Here is a 14,331-nt window from a genome sequence, read left to right as displayed (position 1 = left end):
GATGTATTTCACAGAAATAGAACAGACATTTCAAAAATTTAAATGGAACCATAAACGACCCCAAATAGCCTCAGCAATTTTGAGAAAGAAACACAAAGTAGGAGGGATCACAATACTGGACATCAAACTCTACTACAGAGCCACTATACTCAAAACAATCTGGTACTGGCACAAGAACAGATCCATAGACAAGTGAAACAGTATAGAAAGCCCAGAAATAAGCCCAGGTCTCTATGGGCATCTTATATTTGACAAAGTGGGCAGAAGCATAAAATGGAGCCATAATAGCCTCTTCAACAAATGGTGTTGGGAGAGCTGGACGGCTACATGCAAAAAATTGAAATTGGACCATCAGCTGACACCATACACAAAAATAAACTCAAGATGGATAAAAGACTTAAATATAAGTCACAACACCATCAACGTCCTAGAGGAGAACATTGGCAGGAAACTCTCAGATATCCCACGCAGCAATTTTTTCACGGATATGTCTTCCTTAATGCAAGGGACATAAAGGAAAGAATAAACAAGTGGGACCTCATCAAAATAAGAAGCTTCTGCAGGGCAAAAGAAAACATCAGGAAAATGAAAAGGGAGCCAACCATATGGGAGAATGTATTTGCTAATGATACATCAGATGGAGGTTTGATCTCCAAGATATACAAAGAACTCACTCGACTTCACTCCAAGAAGACAAATGATCCAATTAAAGCTTTTTTTAAAAAAATAATAGAAATAGGCAAGAAATATACCAAAACAGGTTTGCTTTCAACAAATAATAAAGGAAAAATTAAGATAACATCATTGTCCCAATCAGATTAATGAGTATTAAAAATATTGGTAATATCAAGTATTGGCAACTCTGAAAGGAACTGGGTATTCATAGAAACTTTTTCTTCATCTTAAAGCAGTCCCTTTAGCATATTTGGCAGTGCTGGTTTGGTGGAGGTGTATCCTTTAGCCTTCTTTTGTCAGGGAAACTCCTGATTTTGCCTTCCATTTTAATGCAGAGCCTTGCTGGGTAGAGCAGTCGTGGTTGCAGACCTTTGCTTTTCATGACTTGGAATATTTCTTGCCATTTCCTTCTGGCTTGCAGTGTTTCTGCTGAGAAGTCAGATGCTAGCCATATTGGGGCTCCCTTATATGTTAATACCTCTTTCTCCCTTGCTTGCTCTAGAATTCTCTGTTTGTCTTTGCAACTTGCCGTTTTAATGATGATGTGTCTTGGAGTGGGCCTCATTCGGTCCCTCTTGAATGGGACCCTCTGTGCTTCCTGGACTCGTGTGACTTTTCTCCCCTCCAATTGGGGAAGTTTTCCATCATTACTTTTTCAAACAGGTTCTCTATCCCTTCCTCAGCCTCTTCTCCTTCTGGTATCCCTATTATACAGATATTATTATGTTTCAGGTTGCCCTGCATTTCCCTCAATGCCGCTTCATTCTTTTTTAGTCTTTTTTTTTTCCTTTTCTGGCTCTTTCTGGGAGCTTTTTTCTACATTGTCTTCCAGCTCACTGATTCTGTCCTCAGGTTCATCTAGCCTGCTTTACATTTCTTCTACTGTTCTTCAATTCAGAAATTCTATTCTTCATTTCCTCTTGTCTCTTTTTGATAGTTTCTATGTCCTTTTTCATGCTGATATAGTTTGCAGTAAGTTCCTCATAGTTTCCCTGTTTTTTTTTTTGTTTTTTTTTTTTTGGTAATTCTCTCTGAGCTCACTGAGTTCATTGAGCTTCTTTAGAACTGTTGTTTGGAACTCAATATCTGATAGTTTAATTGACTCTATTTAATTCAGTTCTCTTTCTGGGGATTCCTCATTTCCCTTCGAGTGGGGCGTATTTCTTTTTCTTCCCATAATTTGTGAGACTCTTCCTTTTTGCTTCTGCTTCTTAGACTGATCTGTTTTGATTCTCTAAGTTTGTGGTGTAAACTTCTATGGTTGGAAATGACTGTTTTTATTTTCCGGATCTGCCTCTGAAGATGCCAGATGTTGTTCCTGTCTGACCTTAGGCAGTCTGTTCGAGACTTCCATGAATCTGCTGTCTGTGGCTGTCTCCTTCAGCTGTTAATCTAGTCACTCTGCACTCAGCAGGGCGCCTCGGACAGCTCAGGGCGGGGCAGAGTCCTTCCTGGGCGCAGAGTTATTGGGTCCTCTCACACTGCTGCTGTAAGGAGGAGGAGTCCGCGCTGGGATCCCGCTGGCTGCTCTCTCCATTCTCTCCCCAAAGCCTCCATCCCCAGTCTCTCCTCAAGCGTCACCTGACCTCTCTGTGCCCCCTTTAGCCAGGGATCTATTTTCTGTGGCTGCCGCTCTGCACTCAGCAGGCGGCTTAGACAGCATAAGACAGGGTGGAATCCTATGTAGGGGTGGGGCTGTTGGGTCCTTTGACGCTAGTGCCGGGGGGGAATGGTCTCTTCCTGAGCAAGATGGCTGCTGCCTTGTGGGGGATAAGTCAGCACCCAGATCCTGATGGCTACTCTGTCAGTTCTCTCCCCAAAGCCTCCTTCCCCAGTCTCTCCTCAGGCATCTCAAGCCCAATCTCCCCCCGCCTTTGCCAGAGACCAGGGTAAGTGGCTTGAAATAAAAATTTTGCATTGGCCCTATAGAAGGCTCTTTGTGTCTCCAGCTACCTGTCTCTGGCAGAGAGCAACCCTGCCACTTTTCGCAGTTGGCTGTTTTCTGTGTACTTTTTGGGCTCTGGTGCTATGAGCTAGAGATCCCCAGTTTTGGTTTCGACCCCACTCTTCTCAGGGGGATACCACGGGCCATTTCAATATCCTTCTGGTGCTGCTGCCCGTCGGTGCCCCGCCCGCCTTCTCTGGTCTGTACCGCACTCCTTACCAGTTAGATTGTGCTAAAGTCGATTCTTCTGTCTCTGAGGTTACAAGGCTCCTCTCTTGCTCTTGTTCAGGTGTTAGTTCCAGGTGATTTTTCCCCAATTTAGTTGTAATTCCATGTTGGTCCTGGGAGGAGGTCAATGTGACCTCCCCTCACTCCTTCACCATCTTGATTGTCTCTAATTCTTAATATACTATATTCTAGTTTGCATTATGCCCACTTAATTTCAATAATATACAAAAAATTTGTTTCTACATAACGACATTCTTCCTCTTTTATGCTGTTATTGTAACAGGTTACATTTTATACAGTATAATCATATCAACATAGGTTTATAATTATTGCTTTATATAATCTTTTTAAAACATTTTTATTGTTGTTCAATTACAGTTTTCCCCCATTGTCTTTGTCCATGGGCCCTTTATACATGTTCTTTGATGACCCTTCCCCTTCTAGGTGTCTTTTAAAATTGATAGAAAAAAGTGTTATAAACAGAAGTACATTTATAATCTATATTTATGCAGTTTTCTTTACTGATGCTTTATTTATTCACATTGATTCAAGTAACTATCTGATGCTTCTCATGTCAGCCTGAAGAATTTTCATGAAAATTTATCATAAGAGAGGTCTGGTAGTGAAACTTTCCCAGCTATTGTTTATCTTAGTGTGCTTTAATTTCTTATGCGTTCTTTGAAGGGTAGTTTTGCTAAGTATAATATTCTTGATGGATAGGTGTTTTGCTTGAGTACTTTAAATATGTCATCTCAATGCCTTAATGGCCTCCATTATTTCCAACGAGAAATCAGCAATTAATCTTATCAAGAATCAGTTTGTATAAAGACTTGCTTCTCTCTCTTGCTGTTTTCAATATTGTTTCTTAGGCTTTGACTTTTATTATGTGTCTAGTCTTGGGTCATTTTCCTGCCTAGAGTTCATTGATCTTCTTTATCTGCAGATTAAATATTTTTCATGACATTTGAATTTTTTAAAATTAGTTAATTCATTTTTCCAAATATATTTGTCTCTGCCTTCCCCGCACTACTTTCCCCTGCCCCCTACCTCCCCCTCCAATTCTTTGACATTATTTTGTAAAATATTGTGTCTACTCTGGCCAGGTTGCTCAGTTGGTTGGAGCATCATTCCAAACACCAAAAAATTGTGGGTTTGATTCCTGGTCAGGGTACATACCTAGGCTGTGGGTTTGATTCCCAGTCAGGGTGTACATGGGCAGCAACTGATCAATGTTTCTCTCTCACATTGATGTTTCTCTCCCCCCCAACCCCCACTGCCCTCTGCTCTCTCTAAAATCAATAAACATATCCTTAAGCAAGGATTAAACAAAATAAATATTACGTCCACCTTTTTTAAACATTTTTTTTCTAGAACTCCCATTACCTGTATTTTGGTATACTTGATGATATCCTATAGATCTCCAAGGAGCTGCTCATTTTTTTGTTATTCATTTTTTTTTTCCTGTTCCTTGAAGTGGCTCATTTCAATTGTCATATCTTCAAATTTACTGATTCTTTCTTCTGCCTGTTAAAATTTGCTCTAGTACATTTTTTTTCTCCCCACTAGTAATTTTTTTCCTTCCAAGTATTGTGCTTTTCAACTCCAGTATTTCTAGGTGGTTCCTGTTTTATAATTTCTGTCTCTTTATTGATTTTCTCTAATTGGTTTGAATTGTTCTCAGTCTCTCAGTTCTTTTGACATGATTCTCTTTTGTTTTTTAAACATATTTAAAATAATTGTTTTAAAATATTTTTCTAGTACTTCCAATATCTGTGTCTCGTAAGGGACCATTTCTACTTATTTTATACCTGTTTAAGAGGTATATTTTCTAGTTTCTTTGCATGTCTCATATTTTGTTTGAAAACCGGACTTTTCAAATATAATATGGCAACTCTGCAAATCTGATTTTTTTTCCTTCTCTCTTACCAGGGCTTGTTGTTGGCACTGCTTGTTTTACTAGTTGTTGTTTGTTCATTTTGTGACTATTCTGAACTTATTCTCTATAGTCTTCTATATTATTTGTCATGAATGGCCACTAAATCTCTTCTGGGTTACCCTAGTGGCATGCTGATAACTGAATAAAGGTTTCCTTAAATACCTAGAACCAAGAAATTTCCCTGTCTACTTAAGGGCTCTATTGCCTTTTAAAATTATGTCTTAAACACCCACCTAAGAAGTTTATAATTTCTCATAGCTTTCACTTCCTGCTTTTCAGAGCCTTGAGGCTAGGCAAAGGTAAAATTTATGGCCTTCTCATGTATTTCTTTAGTGTGTACAGCTCAATGCATGTGTGTGGCCCTATAGATCCCTGGGAAATCGAGTTTTTCAATGTCCCTATGGATATCTCATTCCTCATTGTTTTTTGTTTTTTTTTTGGTTAGGCTCTTGTTTCTCTCAACTGTTATTCATTTCCTCAAACAACTGTGTGACAAATTCTTCTCCCCAGGGAGAGTTTTAGCACTGACTGACCAATAAAGACAAACCTTTTGAATAAGGTCTTTCAAGAAACTGTTACACAAGTCAAATAATGACAATTGTTTGGGAATTAAATCTATTGTCCTGGAATTGGGTTTTATTTCAGAGCTACTACTGGACTGTTGAGAGGTAATGGGGCTAAGGTAAGTTAAAATGCCATGAAATATATAAGTTCTTAACAAGAATGGGGTGTTTTTCTCTCATAAATGCTCCCTGAGTTGATGCAAGCATTTGGCTAATTTCCAAAATTCTGAAAAAGGAGCTGATTACAAAAATTTTGCCAGTTATTTTATTGCATTTGTGAATAGGTAAATATTCAGAGGTTATTACTCTACCATTTCCACTGACATTACCCACAGCTACCTTCTTTGTAATACTTCCCAAGTCTCTCTCTCTCAAGAGAATAAACAGACAAAAATTAGTTAAAAATTACTAAAAACAAAGTCTGTTTTTCCCATCCAAGTTGAAAGACACTCTGCACTTTAACTACACATTTCTTTTGTGTCTGTGAACCCTGGGTTAATAATGCTGCCTTAGAATTATTTTAAGTATAAAGAGGTAACACAAAAATTTTTACCATAATGAGAGAAATGTTGAGACAGGTCCAATTATGGACCTTACTGGCCTTTACTTACTTTCCAATTTTCTTAGGTCATTGAACTGTTCTCTCAAGGGTGTTGGGAACTTTGACTGAGCTTCTTTTCCTTTGCAGAATCCTCAAAGTCACTAAAAAACAAGAGTGAGGCACCCACAACCATTCAGTCCCCTTTGGAAAGTAAGTTTTACCTGGGTTCTTTTGGATTGAGAGAGGTCTGAAATGGTGTCATGAAAACCAAGGGGGAAGGCCCAATGCCATTAGATAGTCAGTAAAAGGTCACTGGGTTCCTCATAGAGGACATAGCAATAATGTAATAAAAAAAGAAAGGTAACAAGGATTTAAGGACTATGAAAAAGTGGAACCATGAATGAATACACACACACTCTTCTTTGTTAAAACTTCTGAAGCAAAAAGAAGGAGATAATTAGAATAATCCCATAGGGAAAGAGAAAACTGAAGGCTTCTATTCAGTTCATAGTCTCACTTTCTGTGGGACTTTGAATATGTTGCCTCCCCTCTTTGGACCTTCTTCCCACTACCAACAGTAATAAACTAAGGCACTTCACCTCATAGTACAAGTGGTCAATGACATGGCCAGAAATTCTGGGAAGCTCAGCACAGATGTCCAGAGGAGGATCCCAAATTTTCAGTTGCTCTCACATCCCAGTTCCTGGATGGAAGAGGGTTCTTGGACCCTAATAACCTGTTTTCACAGGAACACTCACAGTGAACTCATCCTGGGGCTGGACTACTGAAGTGCATAGCTACCTTGGGGATACCAGTGCTGGGCCAGGTAAGGGCAATGTCACTACTTCTTTCTTTTTGGCTCTAAACTTTGCAACTGACACTTTCCACAATATACCTTGTCCTAAGGAAATTCAGCTCTGCAACCACTATTTGCTATGGTTTAGAATTTAGACGATGGTCAAGGACCCTGGATACGAGAAGGGTAGGTGGGCTGGAGAGGGAGAAATATAGATCCAGGGATAATAAAAGTCAGAGTGGGGTTACGGGAAGTGGTGGATGTGTTCTTAGCTGTCATACTTTATGAACATTTTAAGCAAGAATAGAAATGGATCTATAACCTCAGTCAGCTCTCCTAAAGAGGCCAGGTAAGAATAATGGAAGTGTCTCATTACTGGAATTCTTCACCAGGGTTCACCAAGCAGCTTGCAACTGACTTCTAATTCCTCCAGAGTTTCAAAGATCCCTAAGTCATGGTCTCAGAGATCCAAATCCCAAAAAGAAGCTCTTTTGTGTTTTAACTGGAGCTGATAGTGAGCTGGTATGCACTAGTATGACCTCAATGATTTATTTTAATATTAACATAATTTATATTAGTTGATATTTTGATACTTCTTATAGCTGCTGAAGTCCTCATTATCATCTGAGGGGCTCTGGCTTATTTCTCAGAACTCCCCAGGCCACCCCGTGGTCCTTCAACAAAAATGTTGATGCCTAGTACTGCAAGGGACCTCTAAGACTCCTAGTCTATAATAGACATGTTTTGATTGGTTTATGCTAGTTTGATGACTATCACTCTTGAGCTCATCCTCTGGCTGCCTATAATTGATAATGGACTTCTTAATACTCCTGTTCTTCTCCACTTCTTGTTGCAGAACTTCTTTGATGTCTGTGAACATAGCCCAAACCTAATTGGTGTGCCACCTTTGTATTGCCACCTTTGGCTTGAAGGCTTCCATAACTGCATGCTTCTCCCAGGGCAACATCTAATGGTAGAAGGGAGATTAGAAGATACCTCTTGGAGAGTTGGTTTGGGAAAATGAGAAGTTAACCCTGTACAGAATAGGGATTCTCAGATGTTGGGTCTGTGCCTCACATCCTCCATCAAGTTTTTCACTACTTAGCTCCCTCCAAAGAGGAATCTGCCTTTTATCTATGTCAGTTTATAGCTTTGATGCTTTCAGCTCCAACCAGATACCTGAGGACCACAAATACCAGATTTCTAAGACAGAATATTTTGGGGTCTGGTAAAAACAAAACCAGGTGCAGCAGCAAATTCTAAGAACATGGGTATTCTTTTACCTATCCTTCTTTATCTTTTGATCCTACCCCCTAGATTAAAAATATTATAGCTACAGTACATTAGACATTATCCAATCTTTTCCTTGAAATTATGGGGAAAATAAGGCCTAGTCAAGAATTTGACAAAAGTCACTGTATTTATTTTTCCATGACCACTATAAAGATTACCCCAAACTCAGTGCCTTAAAATAACACAAATGCATTATCTTACAATCATAGAGATCAGAAGCCTGACGCACTTGGCTAAAATCAAGGTGTCAGTAAGGCTATGTTCTTTCTGGAGACTTTATGACAGAATCAGTTTCTTTGCCCTATCCAGCTTCTAAAATTACCCACATTTCTTGGCTCTTGGCCCCTTCACAGCATTTTTAAAAGTAGCAACGTTGTTTCCTTAAATTTCTCTGACTCCTACTTCTTACTCTGTTTTCTTCTTTCTCTTTTACAAAACCCTTGTGATTACACTGAGCCCACTCAGATAATTCAAGATAATATCCCCATCTCAATGTCAGCTAATTAGCAATGTTAAATCATTTTGCAACCTTAACTTCTCCTTACAACATAAACTAACATAGTGATTCTGGGGATTTGGATATGAACATCTTTTGAGGACCAATATCTGCTTACCACAGCATAGAGCAAGTACATAACAGATCCAGGACTAGAAGCCCAGTCTAGTTATTTGCTTCAGCTTGTAGACATGACTGGAATAGGTAACCCAGGAGACTCAGTGGAAATGTGTTTTGAGGAAAAAGAAACCTGAATACTTGGCCAGAGAGTGTAAAAGAGAATTTTGTGGTTAGGAGTAATTAACAAAACTCTCAGCACTTTTGTGAAGCAGGTAAGTCAGTGTACTACTTTCTCCTCTCTAAGAGAATGGGAACACCCCTTATCTTGGTCCCATGAAAAGTACGGAGGACTATGAGGCCTATGAGCCATCAGCCAGTGGGTTTGAAAGAACTCATTTATACATAAAGTCTCTAGCCTCTCTCAAGTCTTTGTCATAGGTGTTCGATTTTGTTTGTCTCTCTGGCTAGCTGAGAAATTTAAGAGAAGATGGAAAATGGAAAGAAGGAGGTGTGGGCTAGCCTGGGCTGATTATTTGGATCTCGGTTTCTGGATAAATTTTTAACCAGAGACCATTTGGTGTTGTTTTGCCTTCTAGGAAAAGGCCTGCCTATCTTTGTCATAATTCTTATCACCTCCCTATGCTGTATGGTGGTCTTCGGCATGGCTTATGTCATGTTCTACAGGAAGAAGTCCCAGCAGGGTGAGTTATGAGTATGACTGTGTGGCTCTTGGTCATTCATTTATTTTAGCAGCATAGGTGAGTATAAACTCTGTATCAGGCACTTTATTAGGCATTTCAAAGAGTTCCCACCCTAGTTTTGGAGTGAGGGTAAGGGTAAATAAGGACATACGTGCACGCCAACAATAACAATACAGCTTATAAAAATAAATTTACAAATCTTTGGTACCCAGCCTAGTACAACCATCTCCATAATGGGTTGTCTAATAGGATAAAAGAGAAGGAAAAGTCAAAATCTTTGGCCTCAAGTTGCTTACAATTTATTTAGGGGATTTAATGTAGAAGCATGGAGCTTATCAGTAATGATACATAGCAATATACCTATGGAGTCAAAGCCTGGAGTTCAATACAATAGATGCTAAAGGAATCCAGAGGACAGGAAAATCAGTTAAGGGTAGAGTAATTAGCAAGAACTTTCAAAAGAAGGTGGGACTATGACCAGGCCTTAGAGAATGTAAACAATTTAGAAAGGGGTAGTATTACAGGAAGGAGGAAATATGAGGAGGAACTCCCCAAAGTGGAATTTAATTATAAAAAATTGTGTACTTATTCTTACATGTTTAAACTTCAGTCACCTTCAAAGTACTCTCCATTTGATGCAATACACCTACTGAGATGTTTTTTGCACTGCTCAAAACAGTTTTTGAACACGTCAATTTTGATGCCTTTTAGTGCTTTTGCGGTTTTTTGTTTCACCTTTTCCACACTGGCAAAATGTTTCCCTTTGATGAGGATTTTTTTCATCTGGGGAAACCAAAAAAAGTCACTTGGGGTGAGATAGTGTGAATAGAGAGGGTGGGGCATGGGAGTCATGCTGTTTTTGGTCAAAAACTGCTGAACACTCAGTGTAGTATAGGCAGGTGCACTCCACCCATCATGAAACAGGCAAACACACTGAGTCTTCAAAAAAATTCACTGAAGCCAAACACAACAAGGCCGGTTACAACAAGGCCAACTGGTACACTGATACAGATGGGTTCCTCAATCACTCACCTACTGAGGGAAGTCTGTACAAGGGGCCCATTCTCCAGAAGATAATTCCAGGTTTTTTGGGTCCCCTCTTATAAATGAGTAAAGGTGTAAAGTTTTAAAAGATAATTGTTAATGTAGTTATCAATAAAGAAAATTTATGTAGCTGAGCAATGGGAAAATACTGGGAAAAAGAAAGTTAATTGGTGATATAGAAGGTCTTGAATGGCAGGTTAAGGAATTTGCACTTTTTTTCTGTAGGTCTTGCAGAAGCACTAAAAGACAGCAAATTTTTTAAGCAAAGGAGTGATGTGATAAAGGTGCAGTTGTCAGGGGCATTTTACAACCGTGAGCCAAGAAAGAAGAAAAAAGATAATTTAGATGTTACTTTCTAAGTAACATCTAGCTACACCTCAATGCCTGCTGCACTAGCTGTTTAACCTACTATTAGTATGCCTATTCCACTCCTAACAGCTCCTACTCCCAAACTGACTGGTTTCCACATGGGTCTCTCCAATCAAAAAAGCAAAGGGAGGCTTGAATATATCTTTTTTTTCTAGATGTCAGGTATGAGCTCTGCAGTCTTGGCCAGTTAACATGGCTATGAACCATGAGACTAAACTTGGAAGTAGAGATATCTCAAGTGGCCACAAATCCCAAGAGTACTAAAAGTAAAACATTCATCATAGTCTCAGTGAGACTGGTTATAAACTGTAATCATACATTGTTTTCCTTCCAGGTCTCCTCATAGCCCAGGAAATAGAAATCAAAATGTAGCATTTCATTAAAAGCCCTCTGTAACATGGCTATGGCTTATCTTCTCTACTCCCACCACTGCCTAATATCTAGTCACTGAAGTCACACCTTTATGTTTTTTCCCTTCCTCGATCACCTTCCTGGGATTCCTGTTTTTTACCTCTTTATAAAGGAGATAATCTTGGGGCACCAATTTGATTCAATATGTAGTTATTGGATGTCTACTATGTGCCAGGTACTGGACATATAAAAATGTAATAGACACAACCCCTGAAGTACAAAAGCTATCAGAACAATGGAGTAGGGAGGAAATGGAAATACAAGGTTATATAGCAATGTAGAAGGCCTGCTGCATCGTGCCACTTTTAATTTGTTGTGGTGTAATGCATACATTCCCAGTTGAAAGATTATAAGCTCCTAGAGGACGGTACCACGAGACATTCATCTTTGTACCAAACTTGCCTTTAAACTTGCATGGAATATAGGTATTTCTCCTAGAGGGCAATGGTGACCCACTCCAAGGCCTATTTCTGGACCTTTCCTGGTTGTAGGGTTGGGATGAGTGCATCTGGGAATGGCATAGGCCATGGTTCCTGACATCAGACTAATTCAGCCCCTTCTGTCTGGGCTCTTACCTGGCTGCCAAGTTTCACACAGGGACTCTCTGGGGATCTTAGGCAAGATTCCTTGGTGGGAAGTGGATTCAGTTCCAGTGTTCCTCACCCCACCACATTAAGCAACTGCTCCAGCCCAGTGCCCTGAGTCAGAGTATGCCAAAGAGGGCAGTTACCAGCTGTGCTTCCTCTTCCTTTGCATGAGAAATCTACATCCCTATGTTTCAACTCACCTTTTCAGTTGTTGTAAAACTGAACTTATTGAGAACCCCTACATTTTGACTGTTACCCAAGGTCCATGCCTGGCCCTTGTCCACTCCACATGTAGATTTCTGACCTGATTTCTCCTTCTTTTCTAGAGCATGTCTATGAAGTCTTCAGGTAAGATAGCCTCTCCTCTTCTATCTTCTCTTTCCCTGCCCTCAATTTTATAGGTCACTAGCATGGAGGAAACAGGGTTTGGCACAAACACAACACTAAGCCCAAAGGTCTTCAGGATCAGGGCACAGATTTCCTCACTCTCTGAAGCACTTCCAGAGGTTCTATCATAGCCCACAAACACACAGGATAATTCAGGTCCACTAGCCTTCTGTTCATACAATCTATGGGTGACAGCCTGTGGGTCAGTTGACAAGAATTGGGGCCCAAGTGTGGGAAACCAGAGTCCCAGCCTCAACTCTCTTCTTATGTGTGGTGGGCTTTGGGACACAGAGTGAATTCCAGGGAGGCCAGCAACTCTGGTGAAACCATGAGGGCGACCGTCTTCGAAAGTGGCTGCTTCAGTGAAGAACCAGCTTCCTGGACTCTGGGCAATGAATACTCTGATGAACCCCGCCTGGACCAGGAGTACCAGATCATCGCCCAGATAAATGGTGACTATGCTTGCCTGCTGCACACAGTTTCCCCGGACCATGAGCTTCTGACCACCGAGGGAAAGAGTGTCTGCTAAAACTGCCCTACTAGGCCAGGGTTTGCTGACATAATTACCTTTTAACCCCTACTTTCTGCATAGTCTCCCTTCTCTTCCTGGATAGTCCAACATGTCTTACCTGCCAACACTGAGATCCCTAAGTGTGACTGTCTTTGCCTAAGAAGTTGCCACATGCACACAAGCAAGTTTGCTTCTGGGTTGGGCCCCAAGCCTTCTTGTATCCCTGCCTGGGCTTCTGTTGCTTCTCTCCAAGCACCAGAGGGAAGTTTGTATAGCACTAAGACACCACTCAACTTTGGCATCTTCTCACCAGAACAGCAGATGGAGGCTGAGTTCTGCCAGCTCAGGGGACAAGTTATATCCAGAATCACTTCCTTCTTTCCAAAGCCAGATTGTTTTAAATTGAAACTGTCATGTAACAGGCCAGGGTTCAGTTCCGCTCTTACACTGTGAGTCTAGTGCTCTGATATTCTTTTGATGTTGAATAAATATCTAATCATAATAGCAACCTTGGTTGTATCAATCTTGTCTCAAGCACCTACCAACAATGATTCAAGTGAGACTAATTGAGATGTTTGGGGCCCTAGGAGTATAAATAGCATCTTTTTCTTTTGGTTTTTTTTCTTTCCACCCATGCCACCCTTACCTCACTTCAGTGGTGGCCCCAACTAGAACAATGAATCTTTGGTAAAATAGTATTCAACTGCCTTCCATTTTTCCTTTATCAATCATCCTGCCAGGCCAACCTGGATGATTCTTCCCCGGCCAATTGAAAACTGGACAAAAAGGAGCCCTTATTTTGTCTCAGAAGACTATGGTTACATATATAAAGAGCTCCCCCTCCTTCCAAAGTACAGATGCACCACCCTCAAGGATTTCCATTTCTTGGAATCCTAGAAAGCTTGAAATAGTTGTATTCTTCATATGTCACCCCATCTCCTGGTCCCTTCCTTCAATGTGGAGAGGGATTTAGAGCAAAGAAGTCTTTCTCCTCAAGCAGGAGTGGGAAATAAGGGGGTGAGTGTAGGTATGTATATGTGTGCATGCACACATGTGCACATACTCTCACATGCATATACTTTGAAATCATTCTCTTCCTTGAGGACCTGTTCTGGGACAGTTCAACACTGCTTCCTCTCCCTCTTGTTATTTATGTTAAATCAACTTCTCCATTCATCATAGAAGCTGATATGTTGCCATTTTGTTTCCAATGCAACCCCAAGATTAACTCAGGCTTAGCCAGAAACTTCTCTCCTCTGGGATGATTACAAAAGTAAAAATAATACACAAAAGTGAACAAGGAGGAGTCCACCACTTCACCACCACTAACTTGTCAAACCCATGGTCAAAACCTCAGAATTTCCCTTATCCCCAAATGCCATCTTCACATAGCTTTCAAAAGAAGCAACTTCCCTGTCATGCTTACAATCATCTGAAACAGGACCCCCATCCAGTGGAAACCTAAGCTTTCTTCATAAAATAACTCTGTGTCCAGATCCCACAGCATTTGAAAATAGCCATTATTTGTTTCTACTACTGATGTTGGGAAGAAAATCCTAGTTGCATGTTCCTTGGTAAAAGTAGCCCCAAATCCAGAATCAATGAGACTGTAAACTCCGTAGAATCTATGGACCTCAAGGGATATCTCAGAGCCTCTTCCCTTGGAGATCATAAAGATTATTGATTCTAATTCTCCCGTACTACAGATGAGGAAATGAAACCCAAAGAGAAAAAGTGACTTGTCTAAAATCAAACACATCAAGTCTGTTGTGGGTAGAACAGAGACCA

General features: G+C 40.3%; 1 protein-coding gene across 2 annotated transcripts in view; it reads left to right on the top strand.

Annotated features, from left to right (window-relative positions):
• The window catches only part of VSIG4 (V-set and immunoglobulin domain containing 4), a 46,942-nt gene extending 33,906 nt beyond the window's left edge, over positions 1-13,036 (top strand). For both annotated transcript variants that reach the window (XM_054574252.1, XM_054574251.1), the window contains exons 4-8: positions 6,036-6,098; positions 6,637-6,714; positions 9,130-9,234; positions 11,972-11,993; positions 12,324-13,036. In XM_054574252.1, the coding sequence (XP_054430227.1) occupies positions 6,036-6,098; positions 6,637-6,714; positions 9,130-9,234; positions 11,972-11,993; positions 12,324-12,561 (506 nt within the window). In that variant the 3' untranslated portion in view covers positions 12,562-13,036. The remainder of the gene's footprint in view (positions 1-6,035; positions 6,099-6,636; positions 6,715-9,129; positions 9,235-11,971; positions 11,994-12,323) is intronic.
• Positions 13,037-14,331: the final 1,295 nt, after the last annotated feature.

Source organism: Pteronotus mesoamericanus, unplaced genomic scaffold, assembly GCF_021234165.1.
Source record: "Pteronotus mesoamericanus isolate MK-2021 breed Mesoamerican mustached bat unplaced genomic scaffold, CSHL_Meso_final contig_256, whole genome shotgun sequence".
Lineage (NCBI taxonomy): Eukaryota > Metazoa > Chordata > Mammalia > Chiroptera > Mormoopidae > Pteronotus > Pteronotus mesoamericanus.
The sequence above is the reverse complement of the archived record's forward strand: the minus strand, read 5'-3'. Positions and strand labels throughout refer to the sequence as shown.